We start from the raw sequence: 18,761 nt of genomic DNA, 5'->3' as shown, positions 1-18,761 counted from the left end.
CAGTTTTGAGTATTTATATCATCACACTGTAATAATTTAAATGGTATAATAATTTAAATGATGGAATTCCATCAAAGGAAAGTATTGATGCAGTTTAAACTTTCCGTAATACTGTAGGTATTCCCATTGAACTTATGTTGTAAGAATGTGCGTATGTATTTGTTACAAATGAGCATCTATAGATGTCCACATCTCTGTCCACACTTACTTTCTTTTCTGTACCTTCATATGTAGATCTAGAAGCCATCGCTTCAACATAGATGACAAGTATTTGGGTCTGGGAGGATAGCTCAGCGACATACATGTCTAGCATGCCTGAGGCTTTGTATTCTATCACTAGCATCAGAAATTGGAGATAGGATTGGGTTCTGAGTGACCATAATATGTGGAAGTCTGCATTAAAGTATTTTTTCAGTCTCAAGGAACAGCTAAGGAATATATGATGAGTTAGATGAGGCTGACTTTGACATAGGAGCCTTGGGGTACAGTGAGGTGAAGGTAATTTAAGCTTCTTCTGTTGTGAAATGAGTTGTGGCCTTATATGAAGCATGGATGACATGCGGGCTTAAGATGAGAGATATTCCTAATTGCCTTTTCCTAAGAATTTGAATAGTTTACATACTTTGTGCTACATGATAGTATCATGTGTGACATTAGTAATGAGTGTAAAAATGTCCATTGTTTTTGTGTTAACAACACCTGAGGAGGATTTGGCTGCTGGGTTCAAGGCATTGGGCAGGGAATCAGAGTCAAGACCAGGCCAGCACAGATATATGGAGTTAGAATCTGTTACCTGTGTAATGGGCCTTCCATGTCCCAAGAAAGGCAGACAGTAAAAATTTTAAAGTCACACAGTTGAGGTTGTAGCTGTTGGTTTTCTTTCTTTCTTTTTTTTTTTTTTTTCATTTTACATCCTGGTCATCTCTCCCCACCCCACTCCTGCAGCTGCTGCTTTGTTCTGAGTAAAGGTTTCCCTCTTCTTTGGCCTTCTCCAGACCTTGCTAGAAGATGCAGAGCGGTGTAGGCATAAGATGCAGACAGCGTCCACGCTCATCAGCGGCCTGGCAGGTGAAAAGGAACGATGGACAGAACAAAGCAAAGAGTTCGCTGCACAAACGAAACGACTTGTAGGTCTGTAAAATCTTTTCTTAGTGAAACTGTGAGTTGACTGTGATGGAATCAGAAGACTTAAGCTTTGGTCAAACAACACTTGCTTATTTCAAACTCCTATATGTGTGTTTGTGTGTCTGCAAGCATTTCAAGGAGGAGGGTAATTGTCCAGTACATATGTGTTCTGACTTGATGGGTTAATGACCGACCTTTACACCCCTTATTATTAGTTTCAAATATTTCTGAAAGTGTGGGGATATTGATCAAGGGCAAGTCGATGAAGGCTCTGTCTTCTCTGGGTTTTTAAAGTCACTCTCATACCACAAAGTTATGATGACCTGATGTTTAACTTCTGACAGTTTTGCTTGATAAGACATTTAGACTCTGTTCAACAGTCAGTCAAACCCATGCTTATTTTTCAAGCCATTTGCAATCTGTGCCTATAGGTTGATTTGTGGATATTAGCTTAAAAGAAATGGTTGTTGTTTTTATCCTTTTTTTTTCAATTTTAGTGAGTTATACAATTTTATGGATGGTCACAAAATATCTTAGGGGTGCTTGCTTTTCATTTTAGGGGATGTGTTGCTCGCAACGGCTTTTCTATCATATTCTGGTCCATTTAACCAAGAGTTTCGAGATCTGCTGTTAAATGATTGGAAGAAGGAAATGAAAGCCCGTAAAATTCCATTTGGGAATGATCTAAATCTTAATGAGATGTTGATTGATGCCCCTACTATCAGCGAATGGAACCTACAAGGCCTTCCAAATGATGACCTGTCCATTCAGAATGGAATTATTGTCACAAAAGCATCGCGCTATCCTTTGTTAATTGATCCTCAGACTCAAGGGAAGATCTGGATTAAAAATAAAGAAAGCCAAAATGAACTGCAGGTATTTCTTTGAGTACATTTATACACATCAAATTGTATTTCTTTATAGAGACCTCCTACCCCCAAAAGAGGGAAATATTTGAATATATTACGGGTTTTGTTTGGAATCCTAAATAGAGATGTAAGCTTATGTCTAATAACAAAATTTCTATGACCTTATTGTTTGCATTTTTGTTCACGTGTACTAGCACCATATTACAGTGAGTCAGGTTCATCTGTTAAGGCCAATTTTCCTTGATGGTCAGAAAGCGCAAAGTCATGTCACTTTACGTGTGCCATGCTTACAGACAGACTTCTAGTTGTCCACCAGCAGGGGTGGTGGAGGCCAGGAAGAAGCAGAGATATCCCACACCACCATCACATGCTTCCTGCTAGGTGACTAGTCTATTAAAGGTAGAATGGAAACAGTTTAAGCTTCCTGCACCCTTTCACATAGCATGGCTTCAATTCAAAGGCTTTCTAAGTCTTTGTTTCCTGTGCCACAGTATTTAAAGCGTTTGTGATTATTACTGTGTATTGCATCGTGAGCCCATCAGTCCAAAGTAACCTTGTGGTGCCATCTGATTTTAGATCACATCTCTAAACCATAAGTACTTTAGAAACCACCTGGAGGATAGCCTTTCCCTTGGAAGGCCTTTGCTGATAGAAGATGTTGGGGAGGAATTAGATCCTGCTCTGGACAATATTTTGGAAAAAAATTTCATTAAAACTGGATCTACATTTAAGGTAGGTTAAACCCCTCGATAACAATATGCAGAGCAATTAAAGATGCGACAGAATTTTTTCAAGAAGGAGCAACTGTGGGGAAATGTATTTCTGCTCCTCTTGAATAGAGGCTGAATTATTGAAGAATAGTTCTTTAAAGTTAATCTACTTTACTTCTGTAACAGAAACCGATTATATTTTGATCCTTAACTGTTGAAAACTTTAAGATCCTTCATATCCCATCTTCCTTCTGTCCAGATATTGGCACACTTATGAAATTCTTGGTACTAAGTTACATGGTACTGGTTAAAAATTCAAGCCACACAGTCCATGTATATATGTGAATCCTCCTCCTGTCCCCATCCCTTGACTGCCATAAATTCTTTAGCAGTGACCCTGCCCTGCTCTCCCAAGACATTTTTGGGTCTTGCTTGTATGACTTTTCAAACCTCAGTTTGTGGATATTAAGCCTTCCCAACCTCTGGTCAAATTTGGGCTAGTTCTTTCTTAGCTTCCTGACTTGTTCAAAACACTTTTGACCATAAATTCTGTACCCATTACATAGTATGATTAGAACTCTTAGCTGTTCTGCTTTTTTTTTTCCCTTTGTCCCTTCCTCCTTCCCTCCCTGCCTCTTCTCTTTTATTCTAGGGTCTTAAAGCTGTATCAGTACTTAATGACAATTTTTTTATGTCTTACTATAAAAATCATAACCACTTACACATTGATCAAAGCAATAACTGATCCAATATGGAAAGGACTCAGGTGAATCTCTCCTCTGTTTACTTTTCTTTTTATAAAAAGGTGAAAGTTGGTGACAAGGAAGTAGATGTTATGGATGGCTTTAAACTTTACATTACTACCAAGCTGCCAAATCCAGCCTACACCCCAGAAATAAGTGCTCGGACCTCCATCATTGACTTCACTGTTACTATGAAAGGCCTGGAGGATCAGTTACTAGGGAGAGTCATCCTCACAGAGAAACAGGTGGGGAATTCAAGGCCCACTTCATTTCTGTACTGCACTGTGTTTCACTGATAAAAATAATATGACAGTTGTCATAGGATTGACTTCCTCTTTATCCCTGTGGTTTTCCTGTGTTATGAATCTTACTTATTACATTGGAATTGCTTTAGGACCCATTAATTTGGAATCCTAAATTCATATTATTTTTTTCAGTTTTTTATTTTTTTTCATGAAAATGAAAATGTTATCCAATTATGTATACCTGAATTCCTTTCTGTATATGTGCTGTGTTGTGCTGTGTGCACATGCATACTTTATATATACTTATAAAGGTATAAATGTGTGTAGAAGTGAGATATAGACATTGGGTATTGCTTCCTGACTTTTTGTGTCATTGACATATAAAAACAATGTTATTAGTATAATTATATAGTATTTATATAATATACAAACAATAACTATTATGTTTTGCTTGCATGTATATCTGTACTCCACATTCATGTATGGTGCCTGTGTAGGTCTGAAGACGGCATTGGATCCTTTGGAACTAGAGTTACAGATGGTTGTGCCTGTCATATGGGTGATGGGAATTGAAACTCAGTCCTTTATAAGAGGCACAAGGGCTGCTCTTAACTGCAAAGCCATCTTCCCAGCTCCACCGCCTATATTTATTTATTTTTTTAAGATGTGACCTCTCACTAAACCTGAAGCTGGTCACTTTAGCTTTCCTGGCCAGTCAGCTTCAGTGATTCACCTGTTATGCAACCTCCTCTCCCACATCTTCTAGTGCTGCAATTGTAGGCACATGTCACAATGCCTGGTATTTTACATGAATTTTTGGCCTCCAAACTCAGGTCTCCACACTTGCGTGGCAGGCACTTTACTAAATCATCTCCCCAGCTGCAGGTTCAATAGGTTTTTCATAAACTATGCCCACCATAGGTAACTTTTCTAGGTACAGACAAAGTGACTCTGAGATTATAATTATTATTTTGTGTTGTTATTCTGTTCCTCCACTGTTTTATTTTTATGAAAAGCTTATTCTATTATGAAATCAGTTTACCTTCTGTCGTTTATTTTCATGTTTGCTTTTAGTTATGATGCTTCTTGGCATATAAGATGTTTAGACTGTAAGCAACCTCAGCCTCCTTATTTACTTGATTTTTATTTATGTGGTGTATGAACATACACATGTACTCCATGCATGGACATGCCTGCAGGACCAGGTGAGGGTGTCAGATCTCCTGGAACTGGGGTTGTAGGCAGTTGTGACTACCGAAATGAGCCTTGGGGCCTGAACCTGGGCACTCCGCAAGAGTAGCAGGCTCTCGGAGACAACTGCTCTCGGTTGACCTCTGTTGCTGTGACAAGGACTGTGACCAAAAGCATCAAGGGAAAGAAAGGTTTCCTGTCAGCTTAGAATTCTAGAGCACAGTCCATTATTTAGGGACATCACAGCAGGAACCCAAGGTAGAAACTTAAAGGCAGGCCTGTCTGCTATTCCACACGTTATTATTTCTGACCAAGGCCTTACTTGACAGCCAAGATGTACAGAAGGAGCCATGGTGGGTGCTGCTTGCTGGCTCATAGGCCAGCTTATACTTACCTAGGTTTCCTATACAGTTCAGGACCACCTGGCCAGGGATAGTACTACCTACAGGAGGTTATGCTCTCCCAAATCAAGTAACAATCATGACCATCCCTCATATATATGCCCATGGCCAGTCTGATCTAGGCAGTTCTTACATCAAGGCTATCATTTCACATGACTCTAAGCTGTGTTATGGTGACAGTTAAAGTTAGCCAGAGCAGCCACTGACTTAACGAAGCCCTGGAAACAACTCAGTGTCTGCTTCCTTTGCTACTATATTTTGAGGTAGCTAGCTTAGTGCTCAGTGGAAAACATGACCAATAATTTATAAACTTCTCCTTTCTGAGTCAGCAGTTTCTCTGGAGAATGTGTGAGGCTTAAGCAACGAGATGTAGAAGGTTTTAATGAGACTACCATAGTGAGGCTGAAGTCGCTATCGACTTTCTCGTGAACTCGACAGCAATGAGGTGGTCTTGCCTCATGGCCCAATCTCTGATGACTTGAAGATTTATTAGGTTAGGACCACTGGCAAATTCTTTGAATCTGCACCTCCTTCTGCCTACATGCTTTCTGCGTACGGTAGCACGCTTGTTCTTCTGAGCTCAACCACTGGAAGGGAAAGGGAAATTGTCTCTTCCTCTTCTCTCTCCCCTCACATACTCTGTGTTTTTAATTATGGTATATGTTTAATGCTCGCAAGTTCAGAACTTGTTTGAGGAGCCTTTAAACCAGTTTCATAAGCTCGCATGGGCGGTTGACATCCCTGTGACAGGAGCCAGTGTGGATTCTGGTTCAGCGCCTTATTATTTCCTTGTTGAGGAAATAATAACCTTCAGTGCACACCTGTTCCTTTCTCGGCCTGATTGAAAGCATAGGGAGGGGACTTGAGAGATGCAGCCATGCCACACCATTATATCAGTAAGGACTGGGGTTTTGATCAGCAGAATGTATGTTGAGCACACGAAATCCCGCCAGTCATTTGGGCCAGCATCCATCACAACAACCTAGGCTCCAATGTCACCTGTAGCTTTGGCTTCAGGAAGATGAGTAGCCTTTGTGGGAGGTTGCATAATGTGATTGTTTTTGGTTTTCTTATGTTGTACTGAGAGAATACAATTACTCTGGAAGCAATGATTCACTCTGACAGATGCTGGTTGCAATAAAACAAAACAAAAGCAACGACAAAAACACTAGCACCCAGCTTTGGTGGCAGAAGAGGATTACAGTATCAAGGGGTGATTTCAGGTTCTTATAAAACGATCATCATCCTTACAAAGTCAGTGTGGGTTCAGTGCCAGCAGCTTTCCTTTCCTGGGGAAAATTGAGAAAGTCATTCCCATCCTAACATCTCATTAGTAGGACACACACTCACAAAAGCAACTCTTTCAAAAATGGGGACCGGACTAGCATGACAGTTTTATTTTTTATTTATTTTTACAACATGAGAGGATTATTTTATCCCATACACCATGATAATAATTACAGTTGTCTTGGCTTTCTCAAAGTAAAGTCTACTCATGAAAGAATTAACTCTCTCTCTCTCTCTCTCTCTCTCTCTCTGTGTGTGTGTGTGTGTGTGTGTGTGTGTTGTGTGGTCAAACTCCAGTGTTGCTCCACAGACACCATTCACATTGTCTCCCATTGGCCTGGAACTACCCAACTGGGTGAGTCTGGCTGGTACCCAGCCATGGTACCATGATACCATGGGCCCTAGAATCCTCTTGCCTCCAACTCCTTGGCATTGGGAATACAGACACAGGACATGCACCTGGGTTTTTGTGTGGCTGCTGGAGATTGAACACAAGCAAACACTTTACTACTAAGCTGCCTTTCCAGTCCCGTGACTTACTTTTTTAACATTGTTTGTTTTCATCCAAAAATATTTCTTTTTGGTCTTTTCCCCAGCATTTATTCTTTGCATCCTCCTTATATGACTTAATTTTCCCAGTCCGGGTGGTGAAAAGGGGGGGATAAGCTGATCTGTTTTCTCTCCGATAGTCATTTTCCTCTAATCTAATAACTACATTTAAACTAGCCATCTTTATATAATTTTTGGACACAGGATTATAAATTGAGTTCCTATCTACAAGAAGATAATATTTTTCAGCCAATGTGATTCTCCAAACTGAATCAAAATAAATTCAACTATAAACTCTTCTCTCATTTAGGGAGCATTTTTTTTTTTTGACAAACAGATATTTAGATAGATGTGCATATAGAAACATATATATATATAGAAAGATAAAATTTTGTGCACTATTCTACTTATTAAGAAATAGTCAACCTATGATTTCTAGTAGAAACAAACATATTTCTGGGAAGGGCAGAAAGATAATCTGAGCAGCTATGCATGCAATCCCTCTCTTAGCTTCACTGCTTGAGATGCCTGTACCACCTTATATGACCTTTTCATGGGAGTTTCAAGGCTTGTGGGACTTTATAGAGAGGCCAGTGTGATGCATAAAACTATCCAAGTTTGTGTCTTTCTGTTGTCAACAGTAATATTCTTTCTGTCCTTTTACATTCCCTTTGTTCCTATAGGTGAAGGCTTCACAGTACTTTCAGAGGCCATATTATGTGAAAGTTATACACTTAGATGTTTTATGATTTATTATTGTTTTATCTCCTAGTGCAGCCATTAAGTGTGGGCTTTTAGGAAAACTGTTGATGGAAAGCCGTGTTATAGCAGCCTGCAAATGTCACTTGCTTATAGTAATTTCTATAATTCTGGAAGTTTTAAATTCTCATTTAGTGAATAAATGGATTCTTAATGATTAAGGAGTCTTCAAATGCAGCAGACAGCAGTGATAATGTACAGAACATGTTTTCCGTGATTGGCTACAGCTCAGCAAATTAGAAACGGGTAGACGTTCAGAAGTTCTGAACCTTCACTGTCCTTCAAGAAGAATTTCTTTTCTATGCTAACCCGGTAACTGGCTCACTGGCCTCTAATCTTGAGTTTCAGAATTTGGTGGGGTCCTTCCCATCAAAATACTCAGTGAATAAGGATTCATTGGCTAGAGTATGAAGTAGAGTCAGAGAGTCAGAGGTTTTTGTTGTTTGCTTTTATGTAGTTTTGGCACTACTGCACTTACTTTTAGTGTTTTATAGAAAAAGAATGTTCACATTTATATTTCTGGCACTGAGATTAGATTTTCTAGTTCACTTTACATTTCCAGTTCACTTTACTTGTTAGGAACACAGTACCCGATTATTTGTTCTATAATATTAATTGAGTACATACAAGTACCAGGCATCATTATAAGAATTGGAAGATGTTACTAAATGACCAAAACATACTAGTCACACAAAAGAGCAACAACGACCATCAAACCTCCAACTGTGCTAAGGGAATAGCATATACACAAGTATTCGTGTTTGTTAGGAGGTGTCACATGCTCTAAAAAATACAAAGCGTGACAAGATGGAGAGATGGGGAATCAGGCAGTGGGTAGCACATTTAGGGTGAGTAGCGGACCTCATTAACAAGGTACATTTAAAAAAGACTTAAGAAGAGACGACAGTCAGCTTTGTGGGGGAAGAACAGACTTGATAAGTCAGCAGTCAGTGGAGAGGTCTCAAGAGGAGAACGTCCTGCCTGTGTGTGATGTCACAGGTCTAAGAGTCTCACATTCAAGCCAGCAGTGTCATGTTGTCTGGGAAGATGCTAGAATCTCAGGTCCTTGACAGTACTCTATGCCCACCAACCAACTTCTGACTTGTGTAGGGAAAATAGTAGGAAGTGTGGTCCCAGTAGTAACTAGTGAAGAGACCATTTTGTGAAACTTTATGAGACACATCATAGGTTTCAGGTGAGATGGTCGGTACTGGAGGATTTGGAGGGAAGAGATATATTTGTCACTGGGATCAACTACCTGGCCAGGAGAGACTTACTGGAGAAAGCATTTGTTCTGGGTTATAGTTTCTGCAAGGTGGGGAGGAAAAGTGAAATGGTTCAGTAAGTTTCAGCAGGTATGCGATGGTTCATATAGCTGCAGGCCAAGAGGTGAAGAGGAATGACACACTTTCACAGACTCACCCTTAGGGACCTACTTGCACTAGACCCACCTCCTAAAGTTCTTCAGCCTTCTGTGTTGGGGACCAAGTGCCCCACAGATAAGCCCGTGTGAGTTATTTTGGATTCAAACCATGTTCTAACATTTTAGGGGCATCATTCTCACTGCTACACTGGAATAGGCTGTGGGGATAAGAGGTATAAAGGACCTGTTTACTTCCTGTAATTCAGAAGAGAGATGAAAATGGGCAATTGGACCAGAGTGGCAACAACGAGGAAAGGCTAGGTTCTGAGGTAGAGATGGTTGGCCTTGATCATTGTTTCATTGTTTGATCATTGCGAAGTTTGGGAAAAGGACGTAACTGCAAAGGACTTGGGGGCCATGAGATGACCCAGTAGTTAACAGTGATTGCTGTGCAAGGGTAGAGACCCTCATTCAGTCCTTGGTACCCACTTGAAGATGGAAGAAAAGAACCAACTCCACAAAATTGTCCTCTGATCTCTATATGCACATAGTGGCACACATAGGCTTAGATTTTCCAAAACCCTACTTTATTTAGGGTTCTTTTTTTCTTTTTTAAAATTTATTTTACTTTTTATTAATTATACTTTATTCACTTTGTATCCCTCCTGTAGCTCTCTCCCACCTCCCCTCCCAATCCCACCCTCACTCCCCCTTCTCCATGCATGCCCCTCCCCAAGTTCACTGATAGGGGAGGTCTTCCTCTCCTTCCTTCTGATCCTAGTCTCAGGTCTCATCAGGAGTGGCTGCATTGTCTTCCTATGTGGCCTGGTAAGGCTGCTCCCCCTTCTGGGGGAGGTGATCAAAGAGCAGGCCAAGGGGTCTTTTCTGAGACTGATACTCCAACCAAGGACCATGCATGGAGATAACCTAGAACTCCTGCACAATAGCCCATGGGAGTTCAGTGTCCAAGTGGGTTCCATAGTAATGGGAATAGGGACTGTGACTGTCTCTGATATTTAGGGTTCTTGAAAGCTTCGACCTCCCTTCCAACCCTCTGACCAGAGGTAGTTCAGGAAGAAGGTTATTAGGAAAAGGGAGTTATGGACATTTTTGGACGTAGTTCCTCGGGGAGATTCAACTCTGTTTTCTAGATACCAGCAGTTCAATCAAATAGCAAACACCAAACAGCAATGTAGATCAACAGCAGCAGCATGAGTCAGCAGAGACAGCAAGACTCTGCTGATTGGGCAGCCAAAGTGGCAGGACTCAGCAGGAGTGCCATGAGAAGTTCTCTGGAACTTACTCTGAGAAGTGTTGCTCTGAGAAGAGAAGTGTAGAAAAATGAAGGCCAGCAAAGGGATGTGAACCTTACAAAGCATATGCAAAAGCGTTGTCTCACTGTCCAGGGTCTTCTATTTATCTGTTCTCAGAATCCACACAAGGCTGTTTTTTCCAGCTAGAAAAAACTACACCCCTTGAATGAGACAGCCTCCAGCAAAACATCACGTGCCCTTTCACACATCTGTATTCCGCTGACCAAGTTCATGTGTTGAGTTTATTTTCAAATGAGGATGAACTAAAAACATTTCTACATCTCACATTTGGGGCCAAAACAAACAAACAAACAAACAACACATAAAAGAAACAGCTTTTACTACAGGCACATGCACCCACAAACAACACCCACACACATACCACTACCACCCCTCCCCAGCCTTCAAAAAGTAGAGTAATCAGAAGTTTTGGCTTGAGAAGCTGGAAGGAGAGAGTGCTGTTTGCTCGGTGAGGAAGGTTGAGGCTGAGCAGAATTTCAGACAAATTAAGAGTTTGCCGATAGGGCTAAGTAGAAGTCATTTCTTCCAAGTCCTGAGTAGAAACAATGAAAGAAGCTGATGGAAAGCTGAGACACAATTTGGCAGTGGTCACTATAAAATATATATTTGTATTATATATGTAGGTGTATATCTATATGTTATCTGTGTATAATATATTTATCAGTCTATCAACTTCCTATTTATGAATCCTCTACCTACCATCAATATCTATCTTTATATCAATGTTTGTTATCATCTATCTCTCTATGCTATCTATCTATTTATCTATCTATCTATCTATCTATCTATCTATCTATCATATGTCTTCCTATTTTCCTGCCTGCCTGGCTATCATCCATTCAACATCTATATTTTATTTTTAGTGCAGAGGATCAAACGCAGGGCATTGTGTGTAGTAAGGAATTATTACTTAATTAACTGAAGTACCTCTCCAGCTGAGTGATTAGCATATAGATGGTCATCAAATCAAGGCCTACTTTTCAGACTGGCTATGGGTTTCCTTTCTCACAATCATGAGATGCATCCCAGCAATGAGGAATTATATTACCCATAAAAGTGTAGGGATTTGAATATTGGTTAATAGGACATTTTTCTAGGTCTGGTTGGCTTCTTTCTGATGAGACTTGTAAGAGTACTGGATCTTAACAGACAGATAACATCATCCAGTAATTAACTAGTACTTCCATTATGCACTATTATTTCAAATGACTCACTGCTGCATAGATTTCTGCCTCTTTCAACACGGAGTAGGATTTGGAAATGTGCTGACCACTCACTTGTGTAAACCCCCTTCCTCATGCTCATCCCGGAACCTGACCAGTGCACAGTATGGCCTTGCAAATGTAGTGAGTCACAATAGACCCAAGAAATGGTGTGTGATTCCCCTGCTGAACTCACATGCAAGACTGTGTTTCCCAAGATTGTAGCAATATGGAATCACCTGTTACATTTAGTCATAGTGTCAACTGGAAATTGATAGTTTCAAAAGCTTTTCAAATAGAATTAGGAATGCATTTTTTTCTGCATTTTCTTTTTTTTTTTTACAAATTACATGTACTATTTACTTACTGTCCTTTCCATTTTTGATTATTTTCTTTATCTTCAAGATCCTTCACATGAGTACATCGCTTTCAAGCACAGCTTACCCAAGTGTCCGTGTATTTTCTCTGCTGTTCTTTCACCTTTGCATATCATAGTCCTGTGGCCTGCTCAGTGTCAGTTGCATTGTATCCTCTCTCTCTCTCTGAGCTTCCAAGGAAAGAACCACCATTGACAATAGTCTCCCAAAGATTTGCTCTCCTCTTGAATTATAAGATCTGAAAAATAAGATTTATATCTCAGAGGTGATATGAAACTATGCTATATATTATATAAGTAATATATAATATATAACTAATTGAGAATTTTACAAAATGCATTTTGATCATATTCTCTCCAATTTCTCACCTTAACTCCTTTCAGGTCCACCCCCACTCCCAATTTAAGTGCCATATTTTCTCACCTATGATTGGGGTTTCCCAAATACCTTCTTATTCCATGCTAGAACCTGACTGTGGACTGGCTGGATTTTGTCCAGATCTTGGACTGGCAACTATAGTTTCTGTGAGTTCATGAGTACAGATGTCATGTTATGTCCAGACCCTGCCCCAACCTCTGGTTTTATAATCTTTCTTCTCATTCTTTCATGATGGTCTCTGGAAAAAATATAAATAAATAAATTTTTTGTTTTGTTTTTCAAGACAGGATTTCTCTGTATAGCTTTGGAAGTCCTGTATTCACTTTGTAGACTAGGTTGGTCTCAAACTCATAGAGATCAGTCTCCATCTGCCTCCGAGAGAGCTAGGGTTACAGACATGTCACACAGTGTCCTGCTTAAATTATTATTTTTTTAAGATAAGGTTTTAAGTGTCACTGGCTGGCTTTAAACTTGCTGTGTAACTGAGGATGACTCGAACTTTGGATCATTTGCCTCACCTCCTGAGTGCTGGGACTACAGGCATGCACCCACACCTGGTTTTTGATGGTGTAGAGGTTTTCACCAAGGACTTCATGCATTGTAGGCAAACATGCTACCCATTAAACTATCCCAGTCCCAACATTGTTCTTGTTTGAGAGAGAATGGTACTTTTTCAGGCCAAAAAAAAAAAAAAAAAGCTTTAAATTGAAAAGAAAATTATCTATGTATTTTTCTCAGAAAGGTTCTTGTAGTCCAGGATGGCCTTGAACCTGAAATTCTTCCAGCTCAACCTCCTGAGTACCGTGATTACAGGTGTATGCTGCCATGATGGACTGGTGAAATATTTCGATTTAAATGGACCTGTGGTGACAGCTTAGGTTACTTACCTGATCACAGAAGAGTTGTTTTACAGAGAGGAGAGTACCATTTCAATGTATAAAGTGAGACATAATCTCCCTGAGACAGTGGGACTCTTTCCAAGAAGCTGAAAGAATTAATTATGTTTAATTAGAGATCTGTATGTTTGTCTTCAATGTGACCTCTGTATATAATAAAAAAAAAACAAAACAAAACACTACAATGATGATTTAGGAAAAACAACTAAGAATAAGTATTGGTAATATATATAATATATAACACACAATATATAACACATAGTATGTAATGAATATTCAACATATAATGAATATACATTATATAATATATAATTAATATATAATATATAATGTATGTAACACATTAGATGTTGTTTTCTGCTTATTTTTTTTTTCTGATGTTCATGAATTTTTTTGTAGCCAAGGCTGGTAGATGTAGTTCATTACTGATGCTTCATAGAAGACAGACAGGTCTGCATTTTAAGGAATGGCCTCAAATAGGTCCACTGATAATGAAAATCTATTTATGTAAATTAACAGGAACTGGAGAAAGAACGAACTTATCTCATGGAGGATGTAACGGCAAACAAAAGAAGGATGAAGGAGCTAGAAGATAATTTGCTTTATCGTCTGACAAGCACCCAAGGGTCCCTGGTGGAAGATGAGAGTCTCATTGTTGTGCTGAGCAACACCAAAAAGACAGCTGAGGAGGTGACACAGAAGCTGGAAATTTCTGGAGAGACAGAAATTCAAATTAACTCGGCCCGGGAGGAATACCGACCTGGTGAGTCTGGTAATGGAAGACAAATGTCACAAAAAAGTAGAGCAAGGCAGAAATGAGAATTAGAGCAACCGATTAAAGCAAGGACATTACACAAATTACAGTGCAATGTGGGGTGGCCAATCATGGTTTCTGCCGTTCCATGGAAACATTATGTAATGGTATCGACTCTAGGTATCATCTGTAGCAGCTGGAAAGTGTTTTAAGGTACTCATGAATTTATTTTAAAATGAGAGATTAAAACACTGCTGTAAATAGGTGTTCATTGTTTACTTAAGACATGTAAAATAAATATCCAATTGGCTATCCTTTTATTTAGCAATATTCCTGGAAAAAATAAAAAGAGTTGAAAGTATGTGATGGTCTGATGGCCAGTCAGAGGCACCGTCATTGTGATGTCTTGTATTGAGAGCCTGAGGCCAACACTAGGCTTGTTCTTCTTGAGCCTCAGAATAAGGTCCTGTGTGACCTACTAAATCTTTTGGTAAGAGTTAAATGGAAAACTTAAAAAGTTCTTACATTTTCTATTTCTGATAAAACACAGAAAAAACCTGTATTTATAAAAGAAATATAGAGATTCTAAAATGAGAACTGTCTTGGTTTCATTAGTACCATTTGGTAATTAGAAATAAACTATGACAAACTTATACAAAAGGATTAAGTAATAAGCATTGTTCTAGATCTCATTTTTAGGAGGCTATTAGTGATGAGGCAAGCAAAGAAACAAGTTGTTTTCAGCAATAGATTGGGGTGATGTGTCTGCATAGCTCATTTATTTTCTATTCCTCTGCTATGTGCATCCTCGTTCTTTGTCTTTCAGTTGCTACAAGGGGCAGCATCCTCTATTTCCTCATCACTGAGATGCGCTTGGTTAATGAGATGTATCAGACTTCGCTCCGTCAGTTTCTGGGCTTGTTTGACCTTTCCTTAGCCAGGTACTTTTCTTCCTAGGAAGTTGAGCCGAATTCTTTATCTGTGGATGAAAACAATGATAACAGAATTCTTCTTTGCTTGTCAGTGAGAGTATTTTCCTTTCCTAAATCGGAGATTAGTGTAGTTACCACCATGTTAACAAATCATTCAGACTTGTCATCCTGGGCTCAGAGGAGGCTGTGCCGGCCGTTCATCCGTAGATTTGATTCTTTTGGTTTCATGTGTTTCACTAAATGGGAACAGTTCTAAGACATTGTTGTGAATAATAATGGCCTGTGGCTAAAATTGATTTAGACAACAGCGAGGAATTCTGTTATGTTAATTTAGATTTAGGAGCCCTCTCTTGATGTGGAAGGTAAAAATTAGTCCTCCAAAGTTACTTAATCTTCACCAGAGATGCTGTTTTTAAAGACAAGTGAAAAGGGCAGTGGCATAAGCGCATCCCAAACGGTCTTTTCCTCAGGTCTGTCAAGAGCCCAATTACAAGCAAGAGGATTGCTAATATCATTGAGCACATGACCTATGAGGTTTTCAAGTATGCAGCCCGAGGCCTATATGAGGAGCACAAGTTCCTGTTCACTTTGTTGCTCACCCTGAAGATTGACATCCAGAGGAACCGGCTCAAGCATGAGGAGTTTCTCACCCTCATTAAAGGTCAGGAGACAGCACTGTGCACAGTGCAGGTGTGGCTCCTCATCACAGAATCTTATTTCACTTTTTAAGTCACAGTTGTTTCTTTGCATTTTGCTCGTTTGCCTACAAGAGATAGTGTATTTGAACATTTGTTAAATAATGAATATTTGTTGGAGGATCTACTGTATCTCAGGGCATGGAGCAGACATTTTATTGATCCAGCCCCTTCATAGAGTGCCTGAGTTTTGAGGGAAAGTACAGAAAAAGTAGTGAAACAAGTAATATACTATGTGGGAAGCAAGAAAGCACTTTAGAAACATGGAGGAAAAGCGTGTTTTATTTTTCTTTTGCTGTGATAAAATTCCCTCATCCCACCCTCCAGGCCCCTTTGTGCCACTGCCCCTCCCCCAGAAAAATACCTCAAGGGAGAAAGAGCTCATTGGGCTCTCAGTCTGAGATGCATTCCTCAAGAGAGGAATGTGTGCAGAAATTGTAGCACATTTACACAATGGAATACTATTCAGCTATTAAAAACAAGAAAATCATGAAATTTGCAGGCAAATGGATGCAACTGAAAAGATCATCCTGAGTGAGGTAACCCAGAAATAGGAAGACAGGCACGGTTTACACTCACTTTTAAGTGGATATTAGCTATAAAATATAGGATAACCATACTAAAATCTACAGACCTAAAGAAGCTAAACACTAGGGAGGATGGTCAAATCTAATTCAGAATGGCAAACAGGATAAACACCATAAGCAGTGGAAGAGAGGAAACAGGATGGGAGCCTATTATAGAGGGTCCTCTGGAAGGCTCCTCCCAACAGGGGATTGAAGCAGATGCTGAGACTCACAGCCAAACTTTGGGCAGAGTGGAGATTTACAGCCAAACTTTGGGAGTCTTATGGAGGAGGGGATGGGGTATAGAAGGACATGGAGGAGACAGGAGCTCCACAAGGAGACCAACAAAGCTTATATGACATTCTGAATTTTTCTTAGCTGTTGAATTTTATGATGGGGTGGAATACTGGAACATTTTCATTATAAATATGTCATTTAAGGAGAATGTAAAAGATATTTTTTTTTCTTCAAAGAATGAAGAGAAAACTTTAACTGGATCATCTAGGAATTTACTTTGAATTGTTTTCTCAGCTGTTTATTAAATGTTCATTAAGAAATCTATTTGATCTCCTGTCATGTTATCAAAAGTAGTTTTCCACCCAACATACAGTTATTCTTTGTACTTAATTGTACATATTTGGGCAGGCAAGATAGTCCCATCACAGTTGCCCTCTATTAAACATTGAACAGTGCTTCAACCTACAAGGCTCACTCATTTCTTTCCAAGATTAACCTTTTGTTAACTCACTGGTAAGTACCTTATTTTTTTCCATTTTGTTGGAAAATAGGCAGTTGTCATGGAAATTGGTGAGATATTTATTGAGCGTGGTGCTCTTATCATTAGGTCTTTGGCTTCTCCCTGGCATTCCAGCAAGCTGTTTTCACTTTATGAGCTAATGTCACCACTGAAATAGCTGCAAGGCCCCATTTACCTTATTACAAATGGACTAAGATCGATCTGGCAAAAGAATACAATTTAATAGTACATGGTGCCTGGATTAAGTAGAGAATGGTTCAATAAATACCTTGCACATTATTTGTTTATACCTGCTCAGTAAAACAAGGAATTTTAAGATGGCCAAATGGCTTGGTTTTTCTTTCGTGAACATTCCCCCGAAATGCTTTAATGGATGTTATTTATTAAACAACACACATCATCATTTGGAACACTCCCTAATGCTTTCTTTGAATTAAAATATGAGTTTTACCTGCTGAGATTTTTTTGAAACGGCAGTAATGATATTTTGAAGGTGTCCTTTATTATTTGTTGCTAAATGTTATGTGTGCTAACATCAGTTATCCCTAAAAAACAGGACTTGGTTACCAAATGGAAATTTTTTTTGCTGTTAGATTATCCAATGTAAGCAATATGACAGAGGCCCTAGGATGTGGTCAAAATAGATGTAAATTATTTATAGAAGAGAATCCTTCAAATATATCTAAAGATACTAACATCTGTAGACAAATTATATATTTCATATTAGCTTAGGCCAGGATAAGGCCATTCTTAGCACTTAGAAGAGCTGTTCAGCTAGTGACCTGCTATGACCTCCATCCTGCATGACTGATGCACTTACAGTATGACACTTAGGCCACATCATTCCATTTCAAAATTTGGAAGGAGAGTTTCAGATAGAGAAGATAGGTTGTCCTGGATGCTGGCCAAGCTAGGTAGGTGGGAATCCAGCATCAGTTTGTTCTAAAGCTAAAGTGTTGATAATTGAATAATTTTTTTTTTCTGTAATCATCTACTTGCTTATTTAGGTTTGAAGCATGTGCCTCACTATGGTTTATATCTCTAAATTTATTAAATGTCAAGGTAGTAAATTCATTGAAATTAAGCCACACCAAGTAGAAACATTTTCTAAATGAATTATTTTGAAGAAAGAAGAACTAGAAACTTCCTATGTTTAATTCTAAAGGTGGTGCCTCACTGGATCTTAAAACCTGTCCTCCTAAACCAGCAAAATGGATCCTAGATATGACTTGGCTGAATTTGGTGGAACTTAGCAAACTTAGGCAGTTTTCAGACATCCTTGATCAGGTAACATGTTCTTTGAATGGGCTTACGCTACTGTCCTCATGAGCAGCTTTCCTACTCATCACTACGTGTTTGTGGAAGACTGATGCTTCATACAGTGTCAGTCTTAGAAAGTATTGCACGCGTTTGATGTTTGGCCTTCCTGTAGCTCATCCACAGCCTGTTCACAAAAAACACTCACTGCAGGCTGGTTATGTGGGAAGAAGTGTGCCCAGGGAAGTTTAATAGGCATTGTCTCAGCCTACATGTCACTGTCATCAATGAAGGCTTAAATACAGAAATGCTGATAGGTCCAGTTAGCTAGAATAATTACATACATGCATAATTTTTAGAGATGGAAAGAA

General features: G+C 39.2%; 1 protein-coding gene across 1 annotated transcript in view; it reads left to right on the top strand.

Annotated features, from left to right (window-relative positions):
- Positions 1 to 18,761, top strand: part of Dnah5 (dynein axonemal heavy chain 5) — a 256,569-nt gene that overhangs the window by 204,521 nt on the left and 33,287 nt on the right. The window contains exons 62-69 of the mRNA XM_060378798.1: positions 996 to 1,131; positions 1,685 to 2,001; positions 2,571 to 2,726; positions 3,510 to 3,692; positions 13,949 to 14,192; positions 15,010 to 15,124; positions 15,586 to 15,776; positions 18,299 to 18,420. Coding sequence (XP_060234781.1) covers positions 996 to 1,131; positions 1,685 to 2,001; positions 2,571 to 2,726; positions 3,510 to 3,692; positions 13,949 to 14,192; positions 15,010 to 15,124; positions 15,586 to 15,776; positions 18,299 to 18,420 — 1,464 coding nt within the window. The remainder of the gene's footprint in view (positions 1 to 995; positions 1,132 to 1,684; positions 2,002 to 2,570; positions 2,727 to 3,509; positions 3,693 to 13,948; positions 14,193 to 15,009; positions 15,125 to 15,585; positions 15,777 to 18,298; positions 18,421 to 18,761) is intronic.

Source organism: Meriones unguiculatus, chromosome 3 (assembly GCF_030254825.1).
Source record: "Meriones unguiculatus strain TT.TT164.6M chromosome 3, Bangor_MerUng_6.1, whole genome shotgun sequence".
Lineage (NCBI taxonomy): Eukaryota > Metazoa > Chordata > Mammalia > Rodentia > Muridae > Meriones > Meriones unguiculatus.
The sequence above is the reverse complement of the archived record's forward strand: the minus strand, read 5'-3'. Positions and strand labels throughout refer to the sequence as shown.